Source organism: Phocoena phocoena, chromosome 13 (assembly GCF_963924675.1).
Source record: "Phocoena phocoena chromosome 13, mPhoPho1.1, whole genome shotgun sequence".
In the NCBI taxonomy this organism is placed as follows: domain Eukaryota; kingdom Metazoa; phylum Chordata; class Mammalia; order Artiodactyla; family Phocoenidae; genus Phocoena; species Phocoena phocoena.
Window position 1 is genome coordinate 50,595,446 of NC_089231.1, and position 22,974 is coordinate 50,618,419.

The 22,974-nt window shown below is 47.8% G+C and overlaps 2 protein-coding genes across 4 annotated transcripts in view; one reads left to right on the plus strand and one right to left on the minus strand.

Moving 5' to 3' along the window:
* NPC1 (NPC intracellular cholesterol transporter 1) overlaps positions 1-1,135 on the plus strand; it is a 47,597-nt gene extending 46,462 nt beyond the window's left edge. Inside the window, exon 25 of the mRNA XM_065889768.1 lies at positions 335-1,135. Coding sequence (XP_065745840.1) covers positions 335-417 — 83 coding nt within the window. The 3' untranslated portion in view covers positions 418-1,135. The remainder of the gene's footprint in view (positions 1-334) is intronic.
* On the minus strand, positions 835-22,602 carry RMC1 (regulator of MON1-CCZ1). Of its 3 annotated transcripts, XM_065889769.1 has the most exons (20): positions 22,359-22,602; positions 21,585-21,661; positions 18,824-18,908; positions 17,898-17,954; positions 16,443-16,529; positions 12,653-12,793; positions 12,241-12,344; positions 10,547-10,636; positions 10,350-10,455; positions 9,494-9,605; positions 6,347-6,391; positions 6,041-6,094; positions 5,158-5,286; positions 4,568-4,674; positions 3,000-3,119; positions 2,610-2,687; positions 2,204-2,308; positions 2,048-2,116; positions 1,730-1,955; positions 835-998 (listed from the first exon to the last, which is right to left on the minus strand). In XM_065889769.1, the coding sequence occupies exons 1-20, from the start codon at positions 22,458-22,460 to the stop codon at positions 919-921; spliced, it is 1,974 nt and encodes a 657-aa protein (XP_065745841.1). In that variant the 5' UTR covers positions 22,461-22,602; the 3' UTR covers positions 835-918. The 3 variants fall into 3 exon arrangements, with proteins under 3 accessions (XP_065745841.1, XP_065745843.1, XP_065745842.1); XM_065889771.1 differs by lacking the exons at positions 16,443-16,529; positions 17,898-17,954 and having other exon boundaries at positions 1,730-1,831; positions 22,359-22,460; XM_065889770.1 differs by lacking the exons at positions 16,443-16,529; positions 17,898-17,954 and having other exon boundaries at positions 22,359-22,460.
* Between the last annotated feature and the right edge of the window lie 372 nt (positions 22,603-22,974).

The window sequence follows — 22,974 nt, forward strand, 5'->3', positions numbered from 1 at the left end:
GAAGGACACGAGTCCAGCCACAGCCCAGTGGTGCCCTGGAACAGCTTTCATTTCCGTTCGCTGTTCTAGCGGAACACTGCCTCTGCTGTTCACCTCTAATTTTGGAGTTCTCCTTAGGATCTTTTTGCCTCTGTGGTCACTTCAGCTTCTGTAAATGACCTGTGGCTGAAAGAACAGTACTAATTTGCTTGATATACAGCTTTGTGATTAAGAAAATGAGGGGGTTTTTTTTCCCCCTTAATCTCTGGGGGATAGGAAGTTGTGTTACAGTAGAAACTATCTCCTTTTCTCCTAAAGAAACGATCCCAAAGTTCATTCTTTTTATCCCTCACAGGACCACCGATAAATAAAGCCAAAAGTTTGGCAGCTCAAGAGCGATACAGAGGTACAGAGCGAGAGCGGCTCCTCAATTTCTAGCCCTCTCACGGGCTTCAGAGACTCTGCAGATCAGGTAGTCGGTTTACCACTGGACAGCAGCTGCATTGTCAAGGCTCGGTTGAACCCTGAGTGCGAGCAGATGTCAGGCTATTAACAGCAGCAGCTTCGGCCATAGCGCTTGTAAACTCAGGAATGCAGACTCTGCCCCGAAGCAGTATTGCTGAGCCTGGAGGTAGCCCCAAGACGCTGGAGCGCCTTCTGGTTCTCCAGGAACGAAGCGTTGTTCTCGGGCAGGCAGAAGGGACGGCTAGGAAGGCTGCTCTCTGCTCACTGACACTTTCTAAAGGCCAATCAATGCAATGTTTCTCCTTTTGTAGGAGTAAGCCATCACACAAGTTCTATACCATATTTTTAGTAACATTTGAGGATGTCGTAGATATACTTTATTACAACATCTTGTAGTTTAAAGAGCTTTATTAACGCAATAAATTAACTTTGTAAATATTTTATATATATATAAAAAAAAACTAGCAAGTGACCTCAGAACGTCGTAGGCCTCATTAGAGCTTGGTCTCCAAAAACCTGTTTGAAAAAAGCAACGTGTTCTTCACAGTGTTCTCCTGTAAAGGAAAATACAGATTTAATCCGTTAGACAAGGCACGAAAGGAGGAAAACGAGAATGAACACTTTGCAGCTCCTAGATATGGATACTGGGTTTTAACTTATTTTTCTTTCATAAAATACTTTGTTTTCCTAAGCTCTTGAGTTGTCCTTTCTGTTTACCCAGCTTGTGCCATTACAGAACCTTTACAGCCCCCAGCAAACTGCCCTCTGCCCTGAGAGACTGGGGAGAAGCAGGGTGATCAGTGAATGCTGGGAGCCCTGAAAGAGTTACAGGTTCCTTCCCATTCCTAAGGAAGAGGGTGCTTTAGATTTCATAACTTTGGAGATAAGAGTGATTAACCAATGCTTTCTGCCTAAAACTAAAACATCAACAAGCCCCAGGCCATTTACACCCTCCGCAGCCATTTCCTGTCTTGTTCCTAATTCTTCAGAAAGGGCCATTCCAGGCCCAGATGTCAGACGGAGCTGGGCCCAGGCTACCCTACCTTCCACCCCGACACCCCACTGCAGTTCCAGAGCAGAACTCCAGTTCCGTCAGCACCTTGAATCCACTCTTACCACAACAGGCTAAGGATTATGCGGGTTGGTACAAAATTTTGTTTTTTAAAAACTAACCCGAGAGTTCTCCAAACCAAAAGGCTTCTTGCCCCCCCAGCTGCCAGTGCTTTCCTGCTACTGTCCGAGTCTGTGGTCGCCCCAGGTCTTTTCCCTGCAGCTATATTCTCACCTGGTGTGAAACTAGGGTTCCCTCGCAAACGCTGGTTTCGCTGTTCAAAAAACCGGAATATAGTGTAGAAAAGCATGTGGTCTTCAGTCTGCTTTGCAGCATCTAAAAATTTCCGTGCAGAGATGTTGTCATGGCCACCAATGCCCCGAATAAACCTTAAGGCGGCTAACACTTGGTGTTTGGAAAGGAGAACTTCTACTATTTCATCATTTGCTGTGGAAAGTCGCTAGAAGTAAGGGAGAAAGAGAAATCCGGGTCAGTGCAAGTAATACGAACACGCTTCTGTGGGGTTTAAAACTCTTGCTGTATCAGAGTTACCTTCAACATATCCAGAGACAGCTGATGAGCAGGAGGGTAAAAACTTTCCAGGGAGAGCAGCAGACAAGCCTGGAAGACCCATTTTCAGATTAGATTTGCCGTATGTTGAAAGGTCAAATTTTAAGTCACAAAAGTAAAAATTGGGTGGTACTTAACCAAAGGCTTCGAGTCGCTGAGGACATGGTACTGCAGGAACTGGTGTAGCGTGTAGAATAGGTTGTGCTGGACGAGCGTCTTGATGACAAGCTCATGCAAATAATGCTGAGACAAGAGACAGAAGGAGAGATGGTGTCCACGTCGCTCAACTACGACAGACTAGAGGCTCAGTATGCCGAGGACCACGGCTGCTCTAAGTGACGGGTGAAAGAACCCAACCTGGCCCGAAACTGATCATTCCACCTGAGAACGTGGGGTCACGTGAGGAGGGTCACTGAGTCTGAGGCAGGTGTGCAGACTCTTGTGGCGTACGGAGAGTCATCTCCGTTAAGGCACTGACAGTGCTTTTACTTTAACAATCCCCTGCCCCTCTAACGTGGGACCACAGATGCTGGCTTGAAGGTACCTGTACTGTGATCTGAAACTGGTTCAGAGAGCGGATGTATTCCATGAACACGGCTATCATGAATTTCTGAGGCATCTCCTACAGAGGGGAAAAGTGTTTAGAACCAGAGCGGCAGAGGAGGCTCCGTGTAACAGCTCCTTGTTTATCCGCCCCCCTGCTTCCAGGGTTCTACTTGGCTGCTTTTGCACAAACCCCTCCAGAACCTCCCGGGTCGGGGATCATCTTTAGGCCTGTGTATTAGAAGCCAAACCATGAGCATTCAGTCCTCACCCAAGATAACCCAGTTACTCTAATCACATTCTGAGTTCTACTCGTTTTCCTCAGTCCCCTTCAAATGAGATCTTTGTTTTGGGAACCTTCAGTCCAGAAGGGGCGGCGAGCCTCCCCTACCTTCTTCTCTGCAAACGCCGACAGCACGTGGGTGTACATGTCAGACTGGTCGACCACGGCCTGGGTGCGCGCCGGCCTCCTGAGGAATGGGCCGCTCCGGCTCTGCCCCGCTTCCAGTGCCTGTACAATACATCACAGACGGGACCTCAGTCGTCTTCTGGGACATGGCGTGTTCGCAGTTAATCCAAAAAGACTGAACCCTTAGATGCTGGGAGCCTAAGACGTGAGCAGAGGATGACACTTACTTCATTACTCGGACAAAACTCTTTCCTGTGCTGGCCGGGGAGGAGTTTAGGAGGTCAGGAAATACACCAGTGTTCACGGATGGAACTAAAAAGCCTAAGTCACAGTTTTATCGAGACTTTTTTTTTAATTTTTGGCTGCACCACGCCGCATGCAGGGATCCTAGTTCCCATACCAGGGATCGAACCTGCACCCCCTGCAGTGGAAGCACAGAGTCTTAACCACTGGACTGCCAGGGAGACTTTTTTTTAACCTCTTAAAATAACTCCCTAATTTTATTAATCACAGACCACCTAGCATTTGGGTTATCCCTGAGTAGCTGAAGGGGACGGGCATTCTGGGGTTTTTGTTATTGTTTAAAACCACTTCCATTTTTAGCCTTTGGACTAATCAGATTCTTGAAGTGGAATCATTCATTCCACTTCTCCTGAACTTATTTCTAGCTTCAGAAGATACAATAACAGTACAGCAGACCCCGAGAAGCCATGTTAATTTTTTCCAGCCCTTCACAGCAAACACTTGAGCCCACTATAGGAAAAGTACAGTGCTGACGCTGAGTCATCGCAGTCCTAAGGGGATGCTGACTGAGTGCCAGGACACGTCTTATTCTTTATAGCTGTTACATCCTCAAAGGAAAGGAAGAACAAGCAGCAAGATGATTATATTTCTGATTTACTGAGTCTAGGCTCTGGATTGGCAGAAAGACATAAAATAACCAAACTGAGACTGCTTTTTTTATCCATAAAATAAAGGCAGACCAAGGAGCTAGCTAGCTATGTGTAAGATCAAACATAGATTAAAAACAACAAAAGAGGGCTTCCCTGGTGGTGCAGTGGTTAAGAATCTGCCTGCCAAAGAAGGGGACACAGGTTCGATCCCTGGCCCGGGAAGATCCCACATGCCGCGGAGCAGCTAAGCCCATGCTCTGGGCCGCAGCTACTGAGCCTGCGCTCTAGAGCCCGTGCTCCGCAACAAGAGAAGCCACCGCAATGAGAAGCCCGCGCACCGCAATGAAGAGTAGCCCCTGCTCGCTGCAACTAAAGAGAGCCCGCACGCAGCAACAAAGACCCAACACAGCCAAAAGAAAAAATAATAATTTATAAAAAACAACAAAAGAAGGTGAAGACATTAAGTGATGTTCAGCCTCTAGCTCACGGGACACAGGGACTCTGGATTTACGTTCCCCCTACGGCCGGCCACCTTGCCCTCTGGCACACAGCAAACCTCACTGGTGTCATTCTGTCAGAATCTTGTGTCATAATTACACAGACAGTATACCCGGGGTGGGGCAGGGAGGAGGCCCTCGTCACGTACATACAACTTACCAGTGTGTAACTCTGCTCGGCGTCCAGGTACTTCTTATACTCCTGGTTGAGTTTATCAAAAACAGTGGCTATCACAGGCAGCGTCGCTCTGTCTGACTCTGTCAACACTGGAAGGAGTCAGGGTTCACACAGGTCGGCCAACCTTGTGTGAACTTTAGAACTTAAACACACTGTGAGAGAAATGACTCATTTCCGGGGGCCACCAGGGCATTCGGAGAAACGGCGTAGAGACTGGGGCACGAGGGCACTCGCCAGCCCTTGCCGGTTACTAACGTAGCTACGGAGGGCGTCAGAAGATTCTCAAAGTAGGTATAAATGTCGTGAGTGACTTGGATTCTGAAACAGGTTTGTTTTCAAGCTGGGGAGGGCAGCCTCTACCCTCACGTGTGCCCATGCTTAGTTTAGTCTTTGCCCAGGAAATGTCTTGTAGAGACAAGTCATTTTTATACTGAGCAGCCTTTCCAGGGGGCTAAATAATCCACTTGTCACTGAGCCTACCGGCTGCAGACAAGATAAAAATGTGGCCCGTCTCCCAGTGGGCGGCGCAGGCAGTGTCAGGAATCAGACCGCAGGGTGAGGACCCCACTTACTCTGTGAGCACACCGACAGGACGACGGTCTTGCATTCCCTTCTCTGGAGGAGGAAGTCCATGAGCCTGCCTTTATCTGGCAAGAGGTTTACTATGGGCTGAAGTTTCACTTGGAGGTTCCAGAGGTAACCTGGATTGAGAGGCAGCAAATTTAATAGTGGGATGCAAACCAAAACAAAAGCCCCAAAGCTGGTTCCCCTCAACATTCATGGGGGGAAGTGCTGCAAAGCACAGCCAGGGGCTGCTTCTCACGCCAAAGCACAGGCTGCGATGTTCAGGACACGTCTGCCAACAGTGGGACTGGCAGCCAAAGCACCTCTGCGTGTCGGCTGACTCCTCACAGAGTGACCCTCCACGTGCACCCGTGGAGTGTCTACTGCATACAGACAGGCGACCCCTCCCCGCACCTGACCAACCCCCTTTGACCTTGAAGGGAGAACGGGTGTCTGCAGGGCACGAACTTTGGTCCTGGGCTCCGGTTTCTCCTGCTCTGGCTCATTGGTCAAAAGGCAATTCCTGAGGCTCCCAAAGGAGCTCCGTAACTCAGCCATCCACCAGCCCTGAACCTCCTGACACCCACACTGCTGGGCAGGCGGGCAGAGCCCTTCTCAGCTGGGGCTCCAGGAGAGAAGAACCAAAGGCTTCACTGGAAATGATCTGAGTTACCCCTTTCTCAACCCTCCCAGGGCGGGCACCCCTCAGGACGGACGGGAGGCTGTCAGCAAGCACGGCCTTCTAACAGCGTGACCCCCACCCCAACTAACAGCGCGACCCCCACCCCGACCAACAGCGCGACCCCCACCCCGACCAACAGCGCGACCCCCACCCCGACCAACAGCGCGACCCCCACCCCGACTAACAGCGCAACCCCCACCCCGACCCACCTTGGCTCGCACTGATGATGATGTCGGGCTGAAAGACAATCCAGGATGAAGAATCTACATGTCATAGGAAATTCTAAACCAGCAAGAGATGAAGACAAAAGGCAAACCCAGCTCCCACTAGCATCCTCCCACCCTGCTTGCTGAGGCCACCCTAGTGCCCGGCCCTTGATGGGAAGGAAACCCCACAGGCGCTTCCCACGACATTATTCACGCCTGACCGGGGGGCTCGGACCACCCTCAGACCCCAGTGTAAGGAGAGGTGACAGCTCCCCTGTTGTTCCCAGCCAAGGCCTTCGGAAAGGATACAGAGTTTACACGGGATGGGGGACTGGCTGGTCACGGGAGCAGGACCTACAAAGAGAGGAGACGCGTGTGTGTGAGGGCTGGTGACGCGGCCAGAAAGTGCTGCCAATACTGGGACGTAAAGGTAACACTTAATACTTCCTTCAGTAAATGTTCATTCGACTGTAGTTAGATACCGAAGAAGTGAACTGTCGTGTCCCACTGATAACGCCTATAAGGAGGAAGGGGGAAGTCGAGAACCATCCATGAAGATGTCTCGCCAAGGAGAAAGCAAGTCAAGGTTCAGTTCACGGCGTTTTCTTTTTTACACACATGCACATTAAAGAACTGAGAAATTCACCTGAGTGATTCAGAATCAAATACTCAGATAATTCACTGAGACTATTTCAAACAAAGTGTTTTGTGGCTTAATTATCTAAATAATGAGCTCAATTCTCCACTGCACAGTGCAGGTCCAGGCAGAGATCTCACCTGGGAAGCAGACCCCCCCATAAAAGCCTCACGTGACAGGGACTCACAACTACCAGTGACATTGCTCGAGTGTGTATGTCTGGGGGGGCAGCCCGCAGTAACCTTGATAAATACGGCCTGCAAACTGAACATGACTATTCCTAGTTCTGTTCCAATTACCCAGGTACAATCGGAAAATAGGTTTCAGTCGGCAGGTTGGAAAAGGTGGTAATTTTGCACAGACCCCCCAGTAGAGGACAGGGCCAGACCAGACAAGCTGAGGCAAAGAACACTTGCACTTGGAACCTACGAGTGAGGGTCCTACACGTGGGCCTTGACTGGCTACCCATCACGTTGACTTAATGCTTTGGTTTTGAAAGCCCACCAGGTGATCCTAACGTGTAGCCTACTCGAGAGCCACTGGTTGAACAGACCAAAACCAGAAGGGGAAACGAGGGAGGCTGGCTCTTCCCCAAGTTGCTGGTCTCATCTTTCAAAATAGTCCAACAAGCTCTTCCTGACCTGCGACAGCGCACCTGTGACAGCACACCTGCGACAGCTCAGATGGGCAAGATACAAAGATGCTACAAACCTGTGAGGGGCTCGGAGTCTAGCAGGAAAAACAAAAAGTCATTAACCACAAAAAACGCTTTGCCAACCCACTCTAGAAGCCCAGAGATTCACGGACTCTTGAATTCTTATTAATCCCTGGGCTCTTGTTTTAGCCACACCTAGCCTTTGCTTTATATAAACAGCCAATCAGAACCTGACTACCTTCTTACTGGTCCTAAACAACTGCAACAGAGCTGAAGGACTGAAACGTTTATAGTTGTTTCTGCCCCAATTCACCAGCAGTTACCTTCATGCTGAGTGAGCAGCAGATACAAGCCAACCATTTGACACAATCTACTCTTCTAAACATCACTACCCTGGGAAAAGGAAGAAGCTGGAAAGAACAGAGGGCCAAGAGACCTAATCAAATGTGCGAACTACAGCTGACCATCGAACAAGGCGGGTTAGAACCACATGTATCCACTTATACAGGGATATTTTTTTTCTTTTTTTAAAAATTTATTTATTTTTGGCTGTGTTGGGTCTTCGTTGCAGTGCACAGGCTTCTCATTGCAGTGGCTTCTCTTGTTTTGGAGCACGGGCTCTAGGCGCACGGGCTTCAGCAGTTATGGCATGTGGGCTCCGGCAGTTGTGGCTCGCGGGCTCTAGAGCGCAGGCTCAGTAGTTACTGCGCACGGGCTTAGTTGCTCCACGGTATGTGGGATCTTCCCGGAACAGGGCTCGAACCCGTATCCCCTGCATTGGCAGGTGGATTCTCAACCACTGTGCCACCTGGGAAGCCCAGGAATATTTTTCAACAGTAAAACCCACTGTGGTTGGTTGAATCCTTGTATGCAGAACCTCGGCTATGGTATGGAGGGCGGACCATAAATTACGTGTGGATGAACCCCACTGTTCAAGGTTCCACTGTAGCTTATTCTCACACTCTGCTCAGCTTCTGGCTGATCTGGCAAGTGCTCTTGCTAAACCATCAGCCAGGGCCTGATCTGATTCTTCCCTGTGACAGGTAACCAGGATATTCTGCCAGCAGGCGAGGCTGACACACCAAAGCTATCTGACGGGGATTCCTCTTAAGAAAACACTCCTCCCAGAGTTCCAAATGCGTACCATCTGACTATGGTTTACACACTGAAACTTCAACTAGCTTACTCTAGACTCCAATCTCCTTGAAGAGAATATGATTTGAGTTCTACCTTAAAATCGATTACATTGGGAAAAAGCAAAAGGAACCAAATGGTTTCTTTCCCTTTTTCTGAAATCCTGACCCTCTCTCTTCTCTGACTTCCTACTGCCACCTCTTCAGGTTGGAGGAGTGGTTCAGAATAACCTCAGAACCACAGCCTAAGTACTTACTGTGACCATCAGTCAAGGGAAAACGCAGTTATTTATTATAATTATGACACAGAATGTGCGAAAGATAAGGAAAAGCGATCCCAGGTTAAAATAACAGCCATGAGCAGCCAAATTTAACCTCAGGGCTACAGAGCACAGACCAACAGAAACGTCAAGGTCTTATTCAACATTAAAAAAATCTTTGGGCTTCAATGGGTAATCACAACTCTCCATTTTAAAGCTCAGGGAAGAGAATCATTCTATTTTCTTCAAAGGAAGATTCTTCTCTCTTACAAAACACTTTTCACAAGACTTCCCTGGCGGTCCAGCGGTTAAGACTCTGCACCTCCACTGCAGGGGACGCAGGTTTGATCCCTGGTCAGGGAACTAAGATCCCACAGAACCAAAAAATAAAAAAAACACTTTCACGGGCTTCCCTGGTGGCGCAGTGGTTGAGAGTCCGCCTGCCGATGCAGGGGACACGGGTTCGTATCCCGATCCGGGAAGATCCCACATGCCGCGGAGCGGCTGGGCCCGTGAGCCATGGCCGCTGAGCCTGCGCGTCTGGAGCCTGTGCTCCGCAACGGGAGAGGCCACAACAGTGAGAGGCCCATATACCGCAAAAAAAAAAAAAAAAAACACTTTCACAAGAACACAATTTTAGCTTAAAGAATCAGCAGGAGTATCATTTAAAAAACAAAACAAAAAACAGACTCACCCCTTGCAAAAGCAAACAGATCTGGGAAGCCCTTTGTCTGCTCCCCCATCCATGCACACACGGAGATTCCCTTTTACCTGCCACAGGGATCTGACAGGGCTGAATGGATCGAGCTGGAAGCACCGGGTGATGGAGGGTAATGGTGCCATCGAACTCCCCCCTCAGCTTGATATCAAATATCACTGATGTCTGAGGGGGAGAAAGACAAGACTGTGATATCAGCCCAGACAAACCACGGTTCCACCCGTTCCTCTCGTGACCTCACACCTGCTGTTTGGGATCAGCTGAAGGAGCCCCGTGTCTGCGTTCCACCCCTGCACGCTGGTTCTTATTTGAGGAGGAACCTGCTGGAACATCCCAGCTCTCTTGTACATGTCTATCAGCTCTCAGAAGTATTCCTGGAACCTATGACAAGCTGCCTCTGAAGAGCTCCATCTTTATTAGTTATCGACACGGGTGTCACCAGCCTCCAGGAGGCAAGGAGGGAAGTGGCTTGCCTCCCACCAGACACCCAGCTGGTGGGGTAGAAGCAGCAGGATCATTCTAGTTCTTTCTCTGTGGCCACAGAGCCTCGAAACCGTCATCACCTATGCTCACAGAGCCTTGAAACCGTCATCACCTACGCTCACAGAGGAAGTAAGTACAGGGCTCGTGTGCTCACACAACACACTGGCTCGGCGGGGAATCCCCAGCTGAGATGACTCGACCAAATAATTGTTCCAAAGTCCAATCTCCTCACATGTGTTACTTTGTGAAACAGTTTTTAATTATGTTAATCAACTGGTAGGGTTTTCCTAAACCATCTAGAAATCCAAACCCATTTCCACCTGGAAGATCAAAACTTTGAGCATAAAAAGCACTTTCTAGTCTCTTTCAGAATATTCTGTCCATTTTCACAGCTCTCTCAAGCAGGACACCCCCCAACACTCGTACCTCCGTGTCCTGATGATGAACGACCACCAGGTTGTCCACCACGTTCAGGGCGAACTTTCCTGTCCGGTTTAACTTCAGTATGTGCATCTTTTTACAGGCGCCTTCTCTGCAGGACAACAGAAAGGTCAAAAAATAGATCGACAAGCTTTAGTTCACATTTTACAATCGGAGAAGAGGGAAGAAAGCATTAAATATACCGTGGTAGGTGATACAGGACTACCTCCGCTCCAGTACTATTGGAGGTCCGAGAATGATGCCTCAGGAAGAGAACATATAGCTGTCCGTATCTAATCACAGAACAAAGAGACGTAAGTCATGCTGGCTGTTTGACGTCCCTCCATTCTAACTGTAGAGTTATAAGGCCACAGTTAAGTAAATTAAGAGATATTTACTTAATGGGGTATTTCGCAGCCAACAGAAATATTTACAAAAACAGTGCAGTTACCTTAAAAAAAAAAAGCCTATTATAAAGTTAAGTGAAAAGGGGGGATGCAAAACTAAATATAGCTTGGGCTTCCCTGGTGGTGCAGTGGTTAAGAATCTGCCTGCCAGTTCAGGGGACACGGGTTTGAGCCCTGATCTGGGAAGATCCCACATGCTGTGGAGCAACTCAGCCTGTGTGCCACAACTACTGAGCCTGTGCTCTACAGCCCACGAGCCACAACTACTGAGCCCACGAGACACAACTACTGAAGCGTGTGCACCTAGAGCCTGTGCTCCACAACGAGAAGCCACCGCAGTGAGAAGCCTGCACACCGCAACTAGAGAAAGCCCACACGCAGCAACAAAGACCCAACGCAGCCAAAAATAAAATTAAAAAAAACAAAACTAAACTAAATATAGCTTGATCACAGTATTTCAAAAGAAAAACACAAACTTCTGCAGAATGACTTATGCAGAATGTCCAAAACTACTGGAACGAAATACATGTTGTCAAACAGCTGCCCTTGAGTAATATGCTAAGTCCATTTTCTTTTTAACTTTCTGTAATTTCCCAGTTTTATATAATGAGTACATTCCTTAATCACAGGAAAATATTATCACTCTTGACTTTTAAGCCTCATCTGATAAATGTTGCCATGACCAGTTCCTGCATGTACACTTTTATTCCAGGAGTTCACACTTTGCTGGGGCTGCCTCAGGGACAAGGAGGAGACTGGGGGAAGGGTTTCCCCCTTTGCAAGGACTGTTCTCATTTTATCTTTTTCTAAACCAGGATGCCGCAGATTTCTTAAAAAAAAAAAAAAAGCATTCTAAATGCTAAAAAATTTTACTGTTTGGAAACCACTGTTTTAGGCTATAGAAGAATCAGAAGTAATTTAGGAGCAAACTGTTTATATTTGTTGAATATGGGTATATAGGAGATTCTTGGTATCAGTTTCTATTCTTGTGTGTTTGAAACTTTCATAATAAAGTTGTAAAATATGAGATATCTGCATTTCCAAATGAAAATATACCTTCCTACATAAGTAATTCAGGTCTACATTTTGTTAGATCAAAAATGTAAACTATGTTTTTTTTTAGAACAAGCATGATATATTTTAGCTAAAAAATAATGTGTGATAAGTTCTGACTCACTGACTGAAAAGAAATTTCTAAAACTAAGAAACCTAAGAAATAAATTGGTTCAATGTTCTCATTTTATCAGACTAGAATGGTGAAAAATTCCCTAAGATCACAAAGTTAATAAAATCAAAAAAGAATGTCATGAAGATGACGGGCTTTCTACATTCCTAAGATCTGGGTACGAAGCAGGGAAGGCGGAGTCCTTATCCTGTGTTCCAAGGCTACTGGAGCACCAGCAGCCCTGGAGCTCTTACAACATGCTTCTTCTATCATGATATCCCTGAAAGCAATCACGAGAAGGAATTCTCTCAAAGAACAGACATACATCGTCGCCATGGCAATGTCTCTCTCTGAGAGGCTCAGTTTAGTTGACTTAGGTGCAGCTGGTAATTCGATCTCAAACTTGGGCAGCTTTGACATAGTGCCAGCCTGTTTGGGGAAGAAAAAAGTTTTAAGAAAAGCTTATTAAACCCCCTCTGATGTTTTAGCACTCCCCACATCAAATCATTGAGGATATACACGCACTATGTCTTTCCATCCTTTCCAGGGTCCCAGGGTCCTGTCCCAAGAAGGACTCATTCTTGGCGGTGATGGGATGGTACGGGGTGCCCTCTAGTGGTCGGAAGTGGCAAGGCTCTTGTTGGAGGAACGTGCCCCTTTGAAGTTACTGGATCAGTTAGGATGTTAGAGGAACAAGGTAGGAGGGGAAATTTTTTTAAAGGGAAGCTGACTCTTACCCGGAAATAGAAGGGCTGCAGCACATTTCCAAGCACCGTGGTGGACAGCAGAATCACAGCACTCTCGGGACAGTACATGTACCAGTTCACATTGATGTTCTGGCTCTTCAGGAGTTTCAGATTCCGTTTCTCTGGTAATACCTGATGCAAAGTTCAAGAAACAGAGCCTTCATTTAAAAACAGCAAATGGGGCTTCCCTGGTGGCGCAGTGGTTGAGAGTCCGCCTGCCGATGCAGGGGACACAGGTTCGTGCCCCGGTCCGGGAAGATCCCACATGCCGCGGAGCGGCCGGGCCCGTGAGCCATGGCCACTGAGCCTGCGCGTCCGGAGCCTGTGCTCCGCAACGGGAGAGGCCACAACAGTAAGAGGCCCGCGTACCGCAAAAAAAAAATAAATAAAAACAGCAAATGGGGAATTCCCTGGTGGTTCAGAGGTTAGAATTCCACGCCTCCACTACAGGGGACACGGGTTCAATCCCTGGTTGGGGAACTAAGGTCCTGCATGCCACGTGGCTTGGCCAAAAACAAACAAACACAACAGCAAAGTGTGTGAAGACTGGGACTTCCCTGGTGGCACAGTGGTTGGGAGTCTGCCTGCCAATGCAGGGGACACAGGTTCGAGCCCTGGTCTGGGAAGATCCCACATGCCACGGAGCAGCTAAGTCCATGCACTGCAACTACCAAGCCTGCGCTCTACAGCCCACGAGCCACAACTACTGAGCCCGCATGCCATAACTACTGAAGCCCGTGTGCCTAGAGCCGGTGCTCTGCAGCAGGAGAGGCCACTGCAATGAGAAACCAGCGCACAGCAATGCAGAGTGGCCCCTGCTCGCCGCAAATAGAGAAAGCCCATGCGCAGCAATGAAGACCCAGCGCAGCCATAAATTAAAAAAAAAAAAAAGTCTGAAGACTGACACAGTAAATGAAGAAAATAATAAAAAGCAGAAGAAAAAACCCAGTAGGTTAAACAGAAAAAAATAATCATTTTTATTCATCACAGCTACCATTTATCCAGCCCTGTGCTTAGCGCTTCCAAATCTTAGCTCGTTTACTCTCTCCACAACGCCGAGAGCCAATTTGAGGGGAGAAAATAAGGCTCGGAGAGGCGAGGGGACCTGCCTCCCCAGTGACGGCCTAGGCAGCCCACTTCACTGCAGGGCAGGGCTGAGCCTCATTCCCAGGCACCGTCCACCGAAGGGCAGGGAGGAGCAGCATCCTCACTGTCACGGAAACGGTCAAAACAAACCCGTGCCCCTGGAGCCACGTGCACCGAACCAGGCGCCACCCAGCCTGCAGTCTCAATTTGAGGCTGGGAGGGGCTCCCTTCTTCTAACAGACGTGTTCATGAGACTCCGCATGCAAACCTAGTATTTTATAATCAAGACACATTTCAAATATACTCTCAATCTCCTGATACATTAAGGAATGCTGAATACAGCCCCAAGATGTTAGTTAATGCTCCCAGAACACTGCCCTGCAGAACAGACCTGGAAGTCAGGGCTGGGGGCGTGGGTTTCTCGATAATCCAGGTACAATAAAATAAAGATGTGATAGAGTCCTCTTTCTTTCTAACTTATTTCTTGAAGATCTGAAAACCATCTAGATGACCTGAATGGACGCTTTTCTACTACTGAGAACAGAAAGCCATACTTTTAAATGATTGCCCGAGGGAACCCTTCTGTAAAGCAAGTGGTCATTTCCTTGCTATCATAGGTACAAAATTCTATTTCTGTACGTATGGGATTCGTGTAGTTTTTCTTTCCTTCTGCTTGTCAGCTAAGGTTCTGGTTACAGCCCTACAGCAAAGCACCACAACATTCACTTTGCACACTGTTACACAGGTATATCTCCTCCATTAGTACATTCTAAATGACACTGCTTTCGTTAGGGCAACAAAGTTAACACTCTCCACATTGGCTCCACTTAGCGAGATCTCAGAAGCTTTCCCAATAGGTCAGGCAGCTAGAACATACTAGAAGATAAAGAGGAAGGTGCAAAGTAAAATCAGTAGAGTGAAAAGGCAACCTATGGAACGGGAGAAAACATTTGCAAATCATCTATCTGATAAAGGGTTAATATCCAGAATATATGAAGAACTCCTACAACTCAACAACAAAAAGAAATAACCCAAATAACAAAGCACTTGAATAGACATTGTCCAGAGCACATGCAAATGGCCAACAAGTCATGAAAAGCTGTTCAACATCACTAATCAGAGAAATGCAAACCAAAATCACAATGAGATACCGTCTCACAACCAGCAGGATGACTGCTATCAATAAAACAGAAAACAACTAGTGTTGGTGGCGATGTGTAGAAACTGGAACCCTGTGCTCTGTTGGTGGGGATGTAAAATGGCATACCTGCCACTGGAAACAGTATGGAAACAGTACGGTAACCCCTCCAAAATTAACAACAGAATTACCATGGGATCCAACAATCCCATTTTAGGGGTATATACTCAAAAGAATTGAAAGCAGGGTCTCAAAGAGAGACTTACACACTCGTGTTTCTAGCAGCGTTATTCACAATAGCCAAAAAAATGGAAGCAATCCAAGTGTCCATCAGTGGAAGAATGGATAAACAAAATGTGGTGTATGTATAACAATGGAATATTATTCAGCCTTAAAAAGGAAGAAAATTCTGACACATGCTATAACATGGACAAACCTTGAGGGCATTATGCTAAGTGAGATAAGACAGCCAGAAAAAAACAAACATTGTATGATTCCACTTATATGAGGTAGAGGTCCTTAAAGCAGACAAATTCATAGAAACGGGAAAAACAGTGGTTACCACGGGCTGGGAAAGGGGAAATGGGGGAGTTGTTGCTTAATAGGTACAGAGTTTCAGTTTTACAAGATGAAAGTTCTAGAGATCTGTTTCACTACAATGTGAATATATTTAACACTAATGAATTGTACACTTAAAAAATGGTTACGACGGTAAATTTCACCTTATGTGCTTCTTATCACAATTAAAAAAAATTCTTTTTAAGAGGAAGAGGCAGTTCAAGAGGAAACACAAAGGTACAATACACAAAAGGTGCTTACCTCCCTCGTAATGAAACATACAAATTAAAATGGCTTTCCACTTCTCAGACTGGCAAATGTCTACAGACTTATAACATCCAATTCTGCTAAAGGTTTGGAAAATGGAGATTCCTACATTGCTAGTGAGAATGCAACTTCTAGAAGAAATTCAGTGATATCTTTTCAGCTTTCTAGATGTTTGTACCTAGGCTGTAATTTTCCCTTCCAACAATTGCCTCACCTAAGAATATAAAACAATGGTTACAAACCCGTTCACTGCTTGAAATCACTGTAGAATTGTTTGTAATCACTAAAAAGTGAAAACAAGCATGAAGTTCAACAGGAACTGGTTAAACTGTAGCAGGTCCACACAACAGAACAAATATGGAAAGACGTCTAACGACAGCTATGCCAAAAATAAATAAATAAATCAAGCCACAAGTTTATATACAACATAACCATTTCTGTAAAATAAACAAATGTTGCTACCTTTGTAGGAATGAAATGGAGGAACATGCATCACATGGTTCATAATGGTTACTTCTAGGGATTACGGGGGACTTTTACCTTCCATATATCTTGGTAACGTTTGAATGTTTTACAAAATACATGTATTACTTGTAATCAGAAAAAAAGAATAAAAGCCCAAACGGAAGACTAAAGCTCTGGAATCTCAAAATATCTATCTAGTGCTGAATTCAAAAGGCGGCCAAAACACGATCACAGACCTTTCTCTAGCACATGTAAGTAATACAGTACCTGGTAAAATTCGATTCCTTGATCTGTGATGAAGACAATTTCAGTAGAACTGGTCCAGCAGAATCCTAGTATGTTGGCATTCTTGGTCTGAAAAGAATTGTAAAAGATTCTTTTTAATTAAAAGAAAAAAATGTATGTATAATTCTCTTCAAAAGCTTAAAATACCTTGTTGTTTGTATTGCTCTTTAATAAAAGTTACCGAGATTTGATTACTTATGAACAAATCAAACTTTCTATTAAATACACCGCTCCCAGATTTTCACCTGTAACGCCTCACTGAGGCACCTGAATCTGAAGTCCTTCTCGTCAACAGGACAGAGAGAAAGGCAACTGCCCCGCACTCACCAATACCAACCTCTGTACTTTAGGAATCAAAGGACAGCTGACACTCTGAGTCAAACACATCATAAAAGCTGGCGTTATGAAAGTATAAAGGCCTAAAGGTTCTCTGTGGCTCTTGCCCCAAATGGGGTTGGAGGCCTTGAGCCCCGTCCCAAGTCACGTGGTGAACAGCAGCAGTGGGAGCCGAAGGGCAGCTGGGCCAGGGCCAGGGCTCTGCTGCATACAGAGCACCCGGAGCTCTGCCAGGGGCTCAGGCGTTTGCAGATGGGCCCCTCCTTGCTGAGGGACCCACCTGGATCCCCAATCAGCAAAACCGTCACAAAAATGAAAAAGCTATACCCTATCCACCTGCAGCTTCTGCGGGTTTCCCGGGTGCCGCGATGCCCGCTGAGCTGAGCCCCCACTAGCCTAGTTCATCATAGCCGGCAAATCTAATTAAAATGGATTAGAATCTCCACCGAGGGAAAGAAGGGAGGGAGGAGGGAAGGGGAAGGACACGAAGAGCACAAGTCGAGAAAAGAAAACATCATCAGGAAAAAGGGAAAAAGAACTCCTTTTCCAAAAACCTCCAAAGAGGCTGCTATCGCCGCCCAGCAGAGAAGGGCAGGGGCAACAGGAAGACAACAGCTACCAAGTGCTGACATGGCTCGGTGTTCAGCATCCTGCATCCATTTAACTCTTCCAGACGAAGAAACAGGCTTTAAAAACTTTAAGAAGTGTCGGGCTTCCCTGGTGGCACAGTGGTTGAGAGTTCACCTGCCGATGCAGGGGACACGGGATCGTGCCCCGGTCCGGGAAGATCCCACATGCCGCGGAGCAGCTGGGCCCGTGAGCCATGGCCGCTGAGCCTGCGCGTCCGGAGCCTGTGCTCCGCAACGGGAGAGGCCACAACAGTGAGAGGCCCGCGTACCGCAAAAAAAAATAAAAATAAAAATTTAAAAAAAAAAAAAAAAAAAAAACTTTAAGAAGTGTCCAAAGTCAGAGCCAACGTGAGGCAGATCCCAGCATTCAAGCACAACCTGCTTCCAAGTTCGTGCTCTAAATTACCACGCTACCCTGCGCCTCTACCCCCGGAGTTAACGCTCACCAGCTGGGAAAGGATCAGGCCCATACCTTGCACTCCTGAGTGTACTCCAGCTGAGGACTATCCGGGGTAAAATTAGAAAAATCCTGGAAAACAAAAACACACGAGGAGAAATGTGGATTGGGCAGCATACTGCCGACCTACTTTGGTATACAATGAGACAAGAGAAAAAGACAAATTTAAAAAGTGATCAGAAAAAAAAACTGACAAAACCCAGACAGGAAAAATAAAAAGACTGATTTGGACAATCTGCCCCCTTAATAGCAGCAGGCCGACAATTCAGTTTTTTTAAACGAGTTAATCCAAATACTGTTAGGGTTTAGAAACTGATTTTGAGAATTCATTCCTCAAATGGTTGATTTCAGAGAAATGGGTTGCTGTATTTTACTAGGGGCTTTCCAAAAATTTTAGTAATTAATACTTGACAGAAGGAAACAGGATTCTGCCTCCTTCCCAACAGCTTTTCCTCTACTTCACGAATGGCGATGGTGAAGATTTATGAAGACTAAAATGCTGACAGGCTGCTCCAGCTTTGAATATCTGCTCCTATTAGGTTGAGCATTCAAAGATGAGAGAAGTGAATAAATGGAGTTACTCTGGTAAGCTTAACTCACAAAGTCACCAAAGATATGCTTCGCATAACCTGTGGTGCTGGCTGTCAATCAATACGAAAGACACCTGAGGTTCCAACTTACTTTAAAAAATATATTAAGTAAAAAAAAACTAAGGCCATAAGTATTCACCCATTTAAATGTCTTTCTCACCTTCAAGAATCCAAAGGCTCAAATACAATGCAGCATAACTACAGCTTCCATGTAGCTGTAGTATAAGCTTCCAGCTTATTATTATTAAAATAATAAATGGTTCCTTTAACACTGGAATTTTGCAATTCATTCTCTTCCAAATGTACTTCTAATGCCCTTTTCTTCATACTGTATTTAAAGATATGTCTTACCACGGTCTTTGAGGTCCTCTGAACAGCCAATATCTTATTTTCTAAGGAAAACTTAATGCACTTCACTTCTCCTTTGTCCTCCATTCTTTAAAAGAAGAAAGAGCAGGTTATGAGTTACACTTCAAAACTGCATTCTAGCATCTAACATTTTGTGAGAAGAAAAAAGGCAAGTTAAATATTCAGGAAGGGACTTCCCTGGTGGTGCAGTGGTTGAGAATCCGCCTGCCAATGCAGGGGACATGGGTTCGAGTCCTGGTCCAGGAAGATCCCACATGCCGCGGAGCAACCAAGCCCGTGCCGCCACAGCTACCGAGCCAGTGCTCTAGAGCCCACAAGCCACAACTACTGAAGCCCATTTGCCTAGAGCCCGTGCTCCACAACAAGAGAAGCCACCGCAATGAGAAGCTCACGCACCACAACGAAGAGTAGCCCCCGCTCGCCGCAAATAGAGAAAGCCCACATGCAGTAAGGAAGACCCAGTGCAGCCACAAAAAAAAAAAAAATTCAGGAAGCAGCAAATCTTAGTTTAAAATTAAAACTATGTTTCTGAAGCTATCAGTAGGACTGCTTTTCAAAGAACAAAGTCCAACTGGCAACGGGTGGCAGGAGAAATCGACAGAATTGCAGGTAACAGCGACTGAGGGGTTGAGAACACTGCACTTTCACCTGAGCCTCCCTTTAGGCGTAACTAAGTCCAGACCCATGCAGTAACTTTCTCCACACACTGCCGCCTTCCCTCTCCATCGCCCTCACAGCAGCACTTTATTTTTTCTTTGAGATGCTGGCAGCTGTGAAATATTTATTTACATACTTATTTTATTTATTTATTTTTTTGCGGTACGCGGGCCTCTCACTGCTGTGGCCTCTCCCATTGCGGAGCACAGGCTCCAGACACGCAGGCTCAGCGGCCATGGCTCACGGGCCCAGCTGCTTCGCGGCATGTGGGATCTTCCCGGACCGGGGCACGAACCCGTGTCCCCTGCATCGGCAGGCGGACTCTCAACCACTGCGCCACCAGGGAAGCCCTACTTACTTATTTTTGATTGACGTACAGCAGTGCTTTTCAAAGAAGTCTACTCTTTGCCACCCAGTACCCAAGGGCTGCACCGCCAGGTGGGCTCCACCTCGGGTCTCACAACTGCCTCAATCGGACATTACATGGGAAGTCAAGAAATGGACCACAGAGGAAACTCTCAGAGGAAAGGGGATGTTCACCGTCCTGACTGGTGATGGTTTCATGGATACACGTGTCGAAACTCATCAATTGCATATGTCAAATATATGCAATTAATGATAATTAGACCACAATAAAGCTACTAAAAGTAAATAAGATGTTTTTTTAAAAGAGGGTTAAGTTCAGTATCTCCCCCCGCCGAAGCCTTCCTGAGCCCCTTAATCTGGATCATCATGGCCTCACCCTCACTTTCCACACCCGAGACCACCAAGTCTTACCCCAGACCTTCTTAAGCAACCCTTGAGTGCCTATTGTTTGCTGGTCTACAGTGCCTTCAGGCTGGTCTTCCCTGCCTGCTCAGATTATAGCAATTGTCTCTTAATGGGATCCCAGACTGACAGGCTCCCAATAATCAAGCTTCAATGCTGCAACAGTGCGTTCTTTCCAAACGTTGATCTCATCATGCCACGCCCCACCTTTACCTTCAGGAACAAGATAAAGCCCGAAATCCACAGCAGAATATAGCCGACTACTGCCAGAGGTCACACCACCACCCACCCTTCCCTGCATGAAACCTCATTTTCAGTCACACAGACTCGGAGTCCCCCCAACACGGTGCCTGCATGCCTTCTTGTTTCCTCCATCCGGAAGCCTCTTCTCTTCTCTACCTAGAATCTTCTCTTTCAAGCCTCGCTCCACTCTGAGGCCTTCTCCCGCCTGGGCAGTGGTCTTCCCCAGCCCATCCCAAGACAAATGTCCATCTCTTCTCTGTGGCCACATTCTGAACAGAGCACTACTACAGCACCTACCACAGTAAACTGTATGAGCCCACTCACCTGCCTCCCACTCTAAATATATGACTTTTCTAGAAGGGAGCCAAGCTAACTCAAAGCCTTCCCACACCTGATGCCCAGCACAGGGGCTGCAATCAGTGTTTTCCAAACAAATGATGATCAAAGAAAAAGAGGCTGATTCATTTTCTGTTTCAAAAACTGTTTCCTATTTACACAAGACAATGGTAAAATGTAAAATGAGTACTACACCGTACTTTCCCCTTCTGTAATCAAAAGAGTTAAGGTGACCAGATAGTTTATCATCCAAACTGAGATATCTCTGAAAGTAAAAGAGGCTGCTATTCATTCCCCTTAAGTATAGTGAAGCTGAGATTTTAATGCACTTTATTAGATGGGAAACACTGACCTAGGAATCTTCTCCACCTCCCAAACGCTCTGCAAAGACCCTGGGCCCAAAGAGGAAATGAAGGCCTCCCTCTCAAGAAACCGGAAATAGGCACATCAACGCACCCAACCGGCTAATTTCAAGTGTCAGGAAGTAGGTGCCCTGCGCTGGAGTATCTGGATCCCAAAACAACAGGGAAGGCCTCCACACGTTCACTCTGCACGAGGTACTGAGATGTACCACCAAGGCTGCACAGCTCCCTTTTCCTACAGACTGGGATATGCCCCCCACTTCAGCCCTCTTAGCGGAGACAAGGACAAAATTTAAAACAATCTTCTGAACGACAACAGAAAAACACCATTTTGTTTACATGCTGAAATATTCTGAAAACGTCAATACAATCATTACCTAAATGAGAGGGGATTCCTGTCATCTGGGCCTTTAACTACCACTCCAGTAGCTCCACCGGATCGAACAGCAAAAACCTGAGAGGGAAAAGCAGCAACGTTTTAACGGCCTGAACTTTTAAAGGCTTTAGACACACATACCAACCTGCAACGATGATTTCTGCTACACCCTACCCTTGGTTCAACTAAACTAACGTGGCGCATAGCAAACTGCAGAGGCTTGGTGTCCACACGAATCTTCAGAAAAAAGAGAGTAGAGACCAAAAAAGTCTCCCATTCCTAGAGAAGCCCGCCGAGCGAGGCTCCAAGTTTTAATCCGTTTCGGCAAAGGCGATGCCGCGGCACTTGCGCACAACCTGCTCCTCCTCCGCGCTGCCCCCCGCACCCCGCCCCTTTACAAAATTCCGAGAATAATGAAAATCTCAACGTCTAAATCTTTGAATGCAAGGGAAACTAATGACAAATACAGACAACAAAAGGAGCCGAGGAAACACCGGAGTGCTACCAGCTGACCACACCGGCCGAGGGGCGCAGGGTGGGCGCGGGGGCTGGGGTCCACCCCGCTGTCACTTCGTGGGGGGGAAAGCCCCGGCCGCGGCGGAGCCTGGTCCCACAGGAAGGGACTGGCGCGGATCCCGCGCCCGCACGGCAGGAGAGGCCCCAGGCCTGGTCCCCGGGCTCCCAGCCCTAGCGCGCGGGACACCTGGGGGCACCGGGGGCGGCGGGCAGGGCGCGCCGGGCCGCGCGGGGGAGTAGGGCGCGGGCCTGCCCGCACCTGCTTGTTGGCCTCATCGAAGAAGACGCAGTTGACCGGGTTCGCCTTCTCGAAGTGCACCGGCCGCTCGCACAGCTCCAGGTAGTAGTCCTCCTCGCCCATGGCGGGCGCCGCAGCGGCGGCGGTGGGCCCGGGGGCGGCCGCCAGCGTGGAGCTGAGCTAGCGGCACCCGGCGCAAGGAGTCCGGCAGTGCGGCGGCGGCGGCGGCGATCTCGCGGGCTCTGAGGCCGCTTCCTGGTGCCACGCCCCCAGCACTCCGGCACGTGACTCGCGGCGCCGGCCCCCTGGCCACGGGAGGGGGGCTTCCCCCACCGGCCGAGACCAAGGCCCGCTCTCCGTTAGAGGTTCCTCGCCTTTCCGGGAGGGCGGGGTCCCAGTGCGGCCCACCGGGCGGAGGGCGGAGGGCCGAGGGCGGAGGGCCGAGGGCGGAGGGCCGAGGGGTGACCCGGAAGCCTGTCGGGTGCCGAGGGAGGGCGTCGGCGCCCTGGATCCCAGCCGCACCTTCGCTGACACGTTCCGGGCCTGGCTCCCACTCCGTTCCAGGAGGCTTGCTCAGGGCCACGTATTCGCGTGGGGCAAGGCTGCCCCCGGGTCTAGGGAAAGCGCATCCTTTCTC

What these genes read in the sequence shown, in the direction of transcription:
- RMC1 (XM_065889769.1), bottom strand. Translation starts at nt 22,460, where the DNA reads ATGGGCGAGGAGGACTACTACCTGGAGCTGTGCGAGCGGCCGGTGCAC. An exon ending in CTGTCAGATCCCTGTGGCAG is followed by an intron (nt 6,392 to 9,493) that starts GTAAAAGGGAAT and finishes CTCTCTTTGTAG; the next exon opens with GTCCTGCTCCCGTGACCAGC. An exon ending in CGGCGTTTGCAGAGAAGAAG is followed by an intron (nt 2,688 to 2,999) that starts GTAGGGGAGGCT and finishes TCCCCTCTGTAG; the next exon opens with GAGATGCCTCAGAAATTCAT.